The sequence below is a fragment of the Mustela lutreola genome, chromosome 2, assembly GCF_030435805.1.
Source record: "Mustela lutreola isolate mMusLut2 chromosome 2, mMusLut2.pri, whole genome shotgun sequence".
Classification (NCBI taxonomy): Eukaryota; Metazoa; Chordata; class Mammalia; order Carnivora; family Mustelidae; genus Mustela; species Mustela lutreola.
In genome coordinates this window covers 7,045,815-7,058,037 of record NC_081291.1, presented here as the reverse complement: position 1 = coordinate 7,058,037, position 12,223 = coordinate 7,045,815, and the positions used below count along the sequence as shown (strand labels likewise).

Here is a 12,223-nt window from a genome sequence, read left to right as displayed (position 1 = left end):
ATAATCTCTTCCAGTCCCATCCATGTTGCTACAAAAGTTGGGTATTCGTCCTTTCTGATGGAGGCATAATACTCCATAGTGTATATGGACCACATCTTTCTTATCCATTCGTCCGTTGAAGGGCATCTTGGTTCTTTCCACAGTTTGGGGACCGTGGCCATTGCTGCTATAAACATTGGGGTACAGATGGCCCTTCTTTTCACTCCATCTGTATCTTTGGGGTAAATACCCAGGAGTGCAATGGCAGGGTCATAGGGAAGTTCTATTTTTAATTTCTTGAGGAATCTCCACACTGTTCTCCAAAGAGGCTGCACCAACTTGCATTCCCACCAACAGCATAAGAGGGTTCCCCTTTCTCCACATCCTCTCCAACACATGTTGTTTCCTGTCTTGCTAATTTTGGCCATTCTAACTGGTGTAAGGTGATATCTCAATGTAGTTTTAATTTGAATCTCCCTGAGGGCTAGTGATGAACATTTTTTCATGTGTCTGATAGCCATTTGTATGTCTTTATTGGAGAAGTGTCTGTCCATATCTTCTGCCCATTTGTTGATATGCTTGTCTGTTTCATGTGTGTTGAGTTTGAGGAGTTCATTATAGATCCTGGATATCAACCTTTTGTCTGTACTGTCATTTGCAAATATCTTCTCCCATTCCGTGGGTTGCCTCTTTGTTTTCTTGACTGTTCCTTTGCTGTGCAGAAGCTTTTGATTTTGATGAAGTCCCAAAAGTTTATATTCACTTTTGTTTCCTTTGCTTTTGGAGACATATCTTGAAAGAAGTTGCTGTGGCTGATATTGAAGAGATTACTGCCTATGTTCTCCTCTAGGATTCTGATGGATTCCTGTCTCACGTTGAGGTCTTTTATCCATTTTGAGTTTATCTTTTTGTATGGTGTAAGAGAATGGTCGAGTTTCATTCTTCTACATATAGCTGTCCAGTTTTCCCAGCACCATTTATTGAAGAGACTGTCTTTTTTTCCACTGGATATTTTTTCCTGCTTTGTCGAAGATTATTTGCCCATAGAGTTGAGGGTCCATATCTGGGCTCTCTACTCTGTTCCACTGGTCTATGTGCCTTTTTTTATGCCAGTACCATGCTGTCTTGGTGATCACAGCTTTGTAGTAAAGCTTGAAATCAGGTAGCATGATGCCCCCAGCTTTCCTTTTGTTTTTCAACTGCAATAGAATTTTTAAGTGGAAATAATCTTTACAGAAAGAGCCTCCCTTGTGGGTATGTGCCTAGAGGATGCCAAATGAACTTCCTTTTGGGAGGAGGGGACACTCAGAAGTCCTTGAGCAAGAACAAGGACACTTTTTCCTCCTATGGTTCTCCAAGATAGTGAAGTCTTCAGGGAGTGGAGTTCATGGGCCAGTTCAGCTAATTATCAACTCTGCTTGCATGTCTCCAGGTCACAATTCCATAATCAGCCTACGTCTCCAGCTTTCAGGCTGCCAGTCCCTGTCAAGTGGGTTTCATACCTCTGTCTCTTCCCAGAGTAGTGATCTCTACCGGGAAGCCTGGCCCGAGTCTGTCTTTCTGCCAGTCCTGGGGACAGAGCCTCAGCCATTGTTGCTCACCAAGCAGGGGAGGGGCAGCCCCCTTCCTCCTTGCTTATGTACCACCAAAGCCACAGGGCAACCAGTGAGGGCCATGGGAGACAGCGGATGGAGGAGGGCCTGGGGGATCATTGTTTCCTTATTGCCAGGCTAGCAGGACCCTTGGGTTACACATGGTAGGGTGTGCAAAGTTTTCACTCCAAGCACTGTGAAGTTTATGTTCTTGATTCTAATGAGAGTCTAAGGACTCACTGAGAACTCTGCTTTCCTCCCACACTGGTTCTAGCTCCACAGTGGCAGGAAATCAGTCTCTGAAGTGTCCCAGAGTACACCGATGAAGACAGTAAGCATGAGATCATTAAATTTCATTGGCTTCCTATATGACAGGCTCAGAGCTAAGCGTTCTGTGTAGCTTGCTTCATTTCATCTGCATACCCCGCCTCCCCCCCCCCCCCCAAGGAAGAGGACTGCACATGATCATCATTTTACAGATGAATAAAGGAGCACAGCATTTAAATATAACTTGTATTCAGTCAAGGGATAAAATGGGTATGAATTCAGATTTGAATCCTCACATCCAGATTCCAGACACAGGTCATCTAGCCATCTACCTCCTACCAACCCAGTCTGTCATTTTACCTGCCAGGTCACTTTGGAGGTTTCCAGTAGCCCTCAGTGGGGAGTAATAGGTACTCCTTGCACCAGCTAGACTATAGTAATAGACTAATAGGATGACAGATGAGATATGGATCATAGAAGATATGGATCATAGAAGGCTCAGCTAGTTACAGGTCTCTCTTGTCCCCAGTCCTACATTTTCCTTATACTGTCTTCCTTCTTCGTTCTAATTGCAAAGATTAAACAGTATAGTGGAAACTGTGTATGTGATGAATGTACACAGAAAGTACAAAATAGATTTCCTATGTTATTAATAGGCTTGTCTCATACTATTTGATTAAAATATCCTGTGATCTGGGTGCCTGGGTGGCTCAGTGGGTTGAGCCGCTGCCTTCGGCTCGGGTCATGATCTCAGGGTCCTGGGATGGAGTCCCACATTGGGTTCTCTGCTCAGCAGGGAGCCTGCTTCCCTCTCTCTCTCTCTGCCTGCCTCTCTGCCTGTCTACTTGTGATCTCTCTCTGTGAAATAAATAAATAAAATCTTTTAAAAAAAATAAAAAAAAAATAAAATATCCTGTGATCTGAAGGCACAATTTCCCTAGATCTTTGAACAGGACATTTTATTTTGTCCTTACACAAATACTGAGTGGAGGGAAATACTGAATCTCACTCATTTCTGATTTCCCAGAGCCTATACTATCCTTGGCACAGAACAGGCAACACAAACAAAAACATCTCTGTTAAACATTAAATAGGCCCTTAATTTTTAAGTTAACAAACATGTGAGTTTAATCTGTCAGCAAATGCATTCGAGCAATTTAAGGAGAATTAGGACTTCTATATCAAGAATCTGGGAGTATTTCCATTTTCTCAGTTAATATTGTGGGTCTGAGAACATTTAACATGAGCTCTACTCTTCCTTTTTTTTTTGTTTTTAAATTTATTTATCTGACAGATCACAAGTAAGCAGAGAGGCAGCCAGAGAGAGAGGAAGGGAAGCAGGCTCCCCGCTGAGCAGAGAGCCTGATGCAGGGCTCCATCCCAGGACGCTGGGACTGTGACCTGAGTGGAAGGCAGAGACCGAACCCACTGAGCCACCCAGGCGCCCTGAGCTCTACTCTTCTAACAAGTTTTTTTTAAATTTTTTTTAAAGATTTTATTTATTTATTTGACAGAGATCACAAGTAGGCAGAGAGGCAGGCAGAGGGAGGGAGGAGGAAACAGTCTCCACACTGAGCAGAGAGCCCTGTGTGGGGCTTGATCCCAGGACCCTGGGATCATGACCCGAGCTGAAGGGAGAGGCCTTAACCCACTGAGCCACCCAGGCTCCCTTCTTCTAACAAATTTTGAAGTGTTTATATATTACCATTTACTTTAGGTACAATGTTGCACATCTCTAGGACTTCTTTTGCTTGACTGAAATTTCATGCCCTTTGATTAGGAACTCTCCATTTCTCCCTCCTGCCACCATTCTACTCTGACTCTGAACATAACTGGAATTATGCATTATTTGTCATTCTGTGATTGGCTTATTTCACTTAGCATAATATCCTTAAGGTTACGAAATGGGAGAAAATATTTGCAAACCATATGTTGTTTCAAATGACAGAATTTCCTTCTTTTTTCAGGCTGAATAGATATGTCGTATACTAGATGCATAGTAGAATATACTATGCAAGTATATATACACAATATATGTGTATATATACACAATAATAGTATATATACACTTTTGTATATATATGATTTGCATTTCTATGATGAATAGTGATACTGAGCACCTTTTCATATACTTGTTAGCTATTTGTGTATCTCCTTTGCGAAAATGTCTGTTTAAGTCCTTAACCCATTTTTAAAAAATCAGGTTATTAGTTGTTTGTTTGTTTACCATTGGGTTATTGGAGTTTCTTTTTTTTTTAAATTTTTTATTTCTTTTCAGCATAACAGTATTCATTGTTTTTGCACCACACCCAGTGCTCCATGCAATCTGTGCCCTCTGTAATACCAACCACCTGGTACCCCGACCTCCCACCCCCCGCCCCTTCAAGACCCTCAGATTGTTTTTCAGGGACCATAGTCTCTCATGGTTCACCTCCCCTTCCAATTTCTCTCAACTCCCTTCTCCTCTCCATCTCCCCTTGTCCTCCATGTTATTTGTTATGCTCCACAAATAAGTGAAACCATATGATAATTGACTCTGTCTGCTTGACTTATTTCACTCAGCATAATCTCTTCCAGTCCCGTCCATGTTGCAACAAAAGTTGGGTATTCATCCTTTCTGATGGAGGCATAATACTCCATAGTGTATATGACCACATCTTCCTTATCCATTCATCCGTTGAAGGGCATCTTCGTTCTTATTGGAGTTTCTTTTACTTTTTGAGATTTAGCCAATTATTAGACATGTGGTTTGCAAATGTTTTCTCCCATTCCACAGGTTGTTTTTTCGCTGATGAGGAACTGAAGTGCCCTGATGTGCCACAGGTCTTAAATTGTTGCTGAGATCAGGTGGAATTGTGTCTTTAAATCCCACACCCTTTCTATTATCTGTGACGCCACTCTTGTACCAAGGATATTAGCACCACTCCTAGACAGCTACTGTGGACTTTCCTGGGATATTTCCATTGAGGCTTTCCCCTCAATTAGTAGCACTCATCCTAAATTTTGGAGTTTGATGAGGAAAACGAAAGTGTCACCTGGTCAAAGAATGTTAAATGAGATAGCAACAGCAATATTAATATATTTGGGTTCTCTAGAGAACCTAATAGGATATGTGTATATTTATATAGAGATTTAAGAAATTGGTTCACATGATTATGGTGACTTGCTAAGTCCAAATGTTGCAAGGTAGGCTAAGCAGGGAGGAAATACTGGAAGAGCTGCAATTCACGTCCAAAGACAGTCTGATGGCAAGATTCCTGCTTTCTCTGGGATGTCAGCCTTTATTCTATTAAGGCCTTCAACTGATTGGTTAAGCCCCACCTCTCTTATAGAGGGTAATATACTTTACTCAAAATCCATTGATCTAAATGTTAATCTCAGCCAAAAAATACTCAAAAATACTACCAGATTCTTGATATAGAAGTCCTAATTCTCCCTAAATTGCTTAGTCATTTGATGACTGATAAACTCACATGTTTATTTATGTTAATTTAAAATTTAAGTCTGGGTTTTTTTTTATTAAGATGTATGAAAGTTGAAAGTCAGAAGAAGCACAGGTACTTCCACTCCTGAGAAGTGGAAGGCCTCAGACCCTACAAAGGACATTTACTTTTCTTCTGATCCTGGTCCATTAATATTAACAAGCCCTCAGAGATTGGGAGAGAACACAGATCAATTTGGTTAATTATGAGCTCTGTGCATTGAGCTTTCAAAGCCCACACAACTGTAAATAATCGGCTTGTGCCCTGCAAACTTTCAGTGGCCAGTGTGAGCACAGTTGGCTCTGTATGTGTGTCTTCTCTTCCCTGAGTCGCTTATACACCAAGGGTTCCACACCTGACTCTGTCTTCCTACCCAACCTGAGAACAGAGCCCAAGTCTTCACAACTCACAGGCATAAGAAGAGTGATGGACCGTCATTCCTTTGTCATGCCCCATCGTAGAGGACCCATAGTCCAGTGAGTGATGTTGGAGATACTGGATACAGAAGAAACTGGGGGAGCATTGTCTCTTCATCATCAGGAGAAGCAGGAGAGTAGGTGTAGCTGTATGGAAGGGCACCGATATGCAGGTTGAGCTCAGAGGCCTGTGAAGTTTGTATTCTTGGTTCTAGTGGGAATCTGAGAATTGTCATTCAGAGTTCAGCTTTCCTCCCACACTGGTTCTAGCTCCTGTAGGAATCTCCCTCACCAGAGCAGAAAATAAGTTCCTCTAAACTGTCCTGTAAGCACTCCAAAATGACCATGGAAGTGATGATGAAGGGGAGCAGGGGAATGATACCAGATGACCAGATATATGACATCATGAACCTTTACTAAGGATTCCAATCCTAAGCTCTGAAATAAGTGCTTTATGTAGACTGTTTCTTTTCATCTGCCTAGTCACCCCTAAAATACACAGGTACACGTTATTGTTCTTTTACAGAGGAGAAGCGGATTATAGCCTTTTAATATAACTTGTGCTAGGTCATGGGATAGAATGGGATGAAGCCAGGTTTGAATCAAAGAGTCTGACTCCAGGCACACGGCACCTGGCATTGATGCAAACAACCATTTCACTTAACAGAGTAAAGAAGTTAAATGCATGTGCCTCAGATCCATGATATAATTTTAAGTCCTATCTTCTTATTATGGAATAAGCGGGAGCAAGTTCTTAGTATCTCTGAGCCTCAAAACTGTCATCTAACTTGATTCCTAGTTGACACCACTCCATTAAGTAAGGACTAGGTGACTAGATATGAATACTACCAATGTGGTTAAAAACATGACAGATGCATACAGTAAGGGCAAAAATTTTAGATATTATTATTGATAATATTGATTAATATTGTTAATACCAACCTTTATGTCCTTCAACCAATATATCCTGTGATCTGATTGGTTTTCAATGGTTTCCTGACAAAAAATTTAATTTTTACCCCTATACAAGGTAAGTACTGAGTGCTTGGAAGGAAATGACTGAATCACATTATTTCTATTTCCCCAGATCTTGTATCATCTTTGGTACAGAGTAGACAACAACAACAACAAAACCCCCCAATATATTAAATATTGAGTAGGACTTTCTCTGAATCACAGGAACAAAAGATAGTCAATATGGCTTGCATACACTGGTCTTTTCCTGCCAGTGCCTTCTTTCATTTTAGGGATAAGAGATAAGATAAAATAGCACTTGGGGGAACCTGGGTGTCTCAGTCATGAAGCAGCTGTCTTTGGCTTAGGTCATGATCCCAAGGCCTTGGGATCGAGGCTGGCTTCTGGCTCCTTGCTCAGTGGGAAGCTGGCTTTCCCCTCTCCCACTGCTCCCATCCCCTGCTTGTGTTCCCTCTCTTGCTGTCTGTCTCTTTAAAATAAATAAATAAAATCTTAAAAAAATATAAAATAGCACTTGTTTGTATCTATGTCATAAACATTCAATAGGATCTTTCTTTCTTTCTTTCTTTCTTTCTTTCTTTCTTTCTTTCTTTCTTTCTTTCTTTCTTTCTTTCTTTCTTTCTTTCTTTAAAGCAGTCTCCACGCCCAGCATGTTACCCAACACGGCCTTGAACCATGACCCTGAAATCAAGATCCGAGCCTGGGATCAAAAATTGGATGCTTAACCAATTGAGCCACCAGGCACCTCTCTATTTTTTCTATTTAATAGCATCTGCAATGTTCAGTTGTTCAAAAATCATCACAGTGCTTTTCGTAAGTATGAAAAAGAAAAGGCAGAATGAGAAGGGGAAGATAAAGTTAATTGTGTAGGTTTAAACACTTTTTCGGATTTCTAGTGACCTGAGACAAGAGAGCCTCCAGATTCTCTGCCATGTAACACAATGAAAGGTTATTAAGACTTCTTAGAATTGCATTTCATCAGTAAGCCCATAGTTACAATAATGATTCAAATTCTGGTTACATAGGTGTGTGGGGGGCTCAGTCGGTTAAGCATCTGCCTTGGGCTCAGGTCCTGATCCCGGAGTCCTGTGATGGGCGAGTCTGCTTTTCCCCTTCTCCTCTGCCCCTTCCCCTGCTTGTGTGTGAGTGTTTGCATGTGCACTCTCTCCCTCAAATAAATAAATAAAATCTTAAAGAAAAAGCAAAAATAAAAAAATTCTGGTTACAAAACAATGACCAAATATTTATTAAGTTCCACTTCCCACGCATCTCTGGAGATGGCTTATCTTTCGATTTCCAGAGATGCGAGGCGAGCACACACAGGTCGAGGGATTTACACATCTTCCTGTGAATTAGGGTACTGGACCAGGGATTTTTCAGGAGCACTTATGGCAGTAAAATAGTGGATTATAGGATTTCCTAGCAACAGTAATGCACTTTACAGCCGAGTTTGAAAATCTGAGATATGGAAATATTATCCCCTACATAAGATGTGAATTTTTATATGGAGCTATCACAGAATGACGGTAACTAAATACTTGAGAAATATTTCTGATTGTATACTTTAATAATAGCATGTAGTTGATAGCAACTAATTTTTCTGGGAAAACAAATATAGGCAATAAGTAGTGAAATTGAACTTGCATTGATTTTTATAACACAATATCCTCCGTGCAGCTGTCATATAGAAATTCTTACTTGCATGATATGCAGAAAGGATTTTCTGCATATCATGCAAGGATTTTCATCCTTGATTTGCATCCTTGATTTCAAATCAAAAGGATTTTCATAGGGTTGTTGAAATAAGGAATCAATAAACAAAATGAAGTTAATTCCTCAGTTAGTACTTTGTATTACTTGAGGTGTTATTATCTAGATTTAAACACAATGTTGTAGTAAACAAGGACACTTTACATGCAGTGTGCCTAGTCACACACTGTTTAGGTAAATTTTCAAGAAAACCCTTTGTAAATACATAAATAATTACATCATGGAAACACCCAAAGAAAATATACCCACCTAATTAATGACAGTGATTGCTTTGGGGGACCGATGTGCAGGTCAATGAGATCATGCAGGAATTTAAAGAAAGCTAAAATTTTATCAGTAATATTTCAAATCTTTGTAAAATATGAGTTTGGAAGCAAATATTAGTAAATGCTTATATTTTAATATAGTTTTTGGGCATTCATTATAGTAATAATAGGTAATATTCACTGACCATATTCTAAGTGCCTGGCAATATCTTAAGGCATTGTTTTTGACCCTGGCTGTACATTAGTACGACCAAGAATTGTGCAGGTAGAGATTATTATTTAATTGGCTCTAGGCAGTGAACAGGATGTCAGTACATTTTATAATATTAATGGGTAAGTATAATAATCAACTAGGATTGAGAACCACAGGTCTGAGCCCTTTATGCTTTATTTAATTTCTTCAAACAACCCAATAAGGTAAGTTCAGTTGTTATTACCATTTTACCAATGTGGAAATTCCCCAGGTGTTTGTTATGTTAGTCTTTGTACTTTTCTCTTTGGATTTTTCTCTAAATTAAACCATAGTGTGACCTGTCAAGAGAAATGAATATCAGAGTTGCCTTCAGGGGATTTATTTAAAAATAATTCTATTTAGGGCTGGCTGACTGGTTTAGTCAGTGGAGCGTGTGACTCTTGATCTCAGGGTCGTAGGTTTGGTTAGCTGTGGAGATTGCTTCAAAATAAAATCTTAAAAAAATTATTGTATTTAAGGAGAATTGATTTTATTGTTTATTTATGTATTTACTTATTTCTTTATTTTCAGCAACATGGATGGACCTAGAGGGCATAATGCTAAGTGAAATAAGTCAGAGAAAGACAAATACCATATGATTTCACTCATAAATGGAATTTAAGAAACAAAAGAAATGAACAAATAAAAAAAAGACAAAAAAACAAAAAAATCCCAGACTCTTAAGTGGAATTAATTTTAAGAAGAGTGAATTAAGGAGAATTCTCCTAGTTTCAGTAAAGACTGAAGTTATGGAAGCATAAGAAGGCTAGATTTCAGACCTGGTTTGGGGGGTCTTGTATGGTCCTAAATTCCTTAATTATAAATGAGAGAGTTGGATTTCATGAGGACAGGGCACTTCCAAATGCTTGGGTTTAGAAATACATATAAACACTTTTACCAATGCCAAACCACTGCAAAATAGGGACCAAAAAACCCCCAAAGAGCAGAGTCAAACACCAGTGTCAATTTCCCTGATATTGTGTAAGGTTGATATTTAGTCCTGTGTAATATGAGAGATAGAAAGAAAGTACTTTTTACAAATTAATTATTGTTTAATGATTCAGAGCTGCATTATAAATGAATGCCATCTATGGGGTCAGTGATACGGCATGATTTTGTGCATTTAACCCAAACATACTCATCAAAATTTGAAGTCTATCAGGCCACAGTTAAAAGTTATATTTGAAAAGACTTTAAAAAGACAACCCACATATTTGAGTGAGCATGTATTTCCATGGAGAGATGTCAAAAACCAGAAACTGATGAAAACCTCTGAAGATAATGAACACATTAAAAAAAAACTTTCTGATTATAAACATTTGACTTTAGAGTGTCAATAATGTAGTTCTAGCAATTATACAGCTTATCAATATTCTAAAGGGAATTTCTTGCACTTATTTGAATAAAATAAGGCTGTTTCTAAGTGTCCTTTGATCAGAATGATTTTTTTTCCTTAAAGGGAGAAGAATGTTTCCTATTCGGTATGATTCTTTAAGAGTATTTTATGGTAATGATGGATTTGTCAGTTATCTCCAAATGTTCATGCTCCTCTAACATTCTTTGGTTGAGTGTTTTTAAAGCATGTATAGAGAGATGTGGATAACACAGAAATCAATGAGGAAACAGTTCTAAGAAAATTAGATCTAAGACACAGAAAGATTGCTGAAGACACTGGAATGTATGGCCCTGTGTGTGAATATTTTACTTGTGAATTGCTCGAATACACAATGGGGACACAGTACTGGATGCCCATTCACTTGATCCACTTTTCCAACCCTCTTTTCTTTTTCAGAAGATGTCCAAGCTACATAGAACCACAAAATCTAACACGTGTCTCAGAATTCTTCCTCACGGGACTCTCAGATGATCCAGAACTGCAGCCCTTTCTCTTTGGGCTGTTTCTGTCCATGTACCTGGTCACCTTGTTTGGGAACCTGCTCATCATCCTGGCCGTCTGCTCTGACCCCCACCTCCACACCCCCATGTATTTCTTCCTGTCCAACCTGTCCTTGGCTGACATTGGTTTCACTTCTACCACAATCCCCAAGATGATCGTGGACATCCAAACTCAGAGCACAGCCATCTCCTATATGGGTTGCCTGACTCAGATGTCTTTTTTTATGCTTTTTGGATGTTTGGATAGTCTCCTCCTGGCTGTGATGGCATATGACCGGTTCGTGGCCATCTGTCACCCCCTGCGCTACTTGGTCATCATGAACCCCCGCCTCTGTGGCCTGCTGGTTTTGACATCTTTTTTCATCAGCCTGTTGGTCTCCCAGATGCACAATTCAGTTGTGTTGCAACTCACCTATTTCAAGGATGTGGAAATTTCTCATTTCTTCTGTGACCCTTCTCAGCTCCTGAATCTGGCCTGTTCTGACACTTTCACCACCAACATAGTCATGTATTTTGTTGGTGCCATCTCTGGCTTTCTCCCTATCTCAGGCATCCTTTTCTCTTACTATAAAATTGTCTCCTCCATTCTGAGAATCCCATCCACAGGTGGGCAGCACAAAGCCTTCTCTACCTGTGGCTCCCACCTGTCAGTTGTTTGCTTGTTTTATGGAACAGGCCTTGGGGTGTACCTCAGTTCAGCTGTCTCACGTTCTCCCAGGAAAGGTGCAGTGGCCTCAGTGGTGTATACTGTGGTCACCCCCATGCTGAACCCTTTCATCTACAGCCTGAGGAACAGGGACATCAAAAGGGCCATGTGGAGGCTCTTCAGCAAAACCATCTGATTGCAGCACCCATGCCATCCATTTGGAGTGTAGGTTGGAAAGTGCAGCAAAACTAAGCACCTAGACCTGAAAATCCTACCTCTCTCACCACATCATTTTTGTAGTTGTCATGGCTTTCATCTATCTCTTCGCTTAACATCTGAAAATTGCTTTCTTCCCTATGTCTTAAATGGGACTGAGGGAGTATTCTGGGGTCCCTTGTATATTATAATCACTGCATGACTAAATCTTACTGTATCTACAGAGACTCTGTGCTTTATCATTGGCTACCCAAGCATCCCAGAAAGATGAGCAGTTTTCCTTTTATATATTTCAAATTCACATATTTCCCACAGTTCTTGTGTATTTTCCATACAAATCACTTATTTATCCAATTGGTTTGTGCAGGTTATGTGGGTGGACGTATGTCACTGGTTCTCAAACTTGGTATTTATCTATTTTATTTTCAAGTACAATTAAGTATAGTGTTTTATTAGGTTCGTGGGTACAATATGATTCAACAGTTA

At 39.8% G+C, this 12,223-nt stretch overlaps 1 protein-coding gene across 1 annotated transcript; it reads left to right on the top strand.

Moving 5' to 3' along the window:
• Positions 1–10,724: 10,724 nt before the first annotated feature.
• On the top strand, positions 10,725–11,717 carry LOC131823462 (putative gustatory receptor clone PTE01). The gene has a single exon (XM_059159863.1). The coding sequence runs from the start codon at positions 10,725–10,727 to the stop codon at positions 11,715–11,717; it is 993 nt and encodes a 330-aa protein (XP_059015846.1).
• The last annotated feature ends 506 nt before the right edge of the window (positions 11,718–12,223 follow it).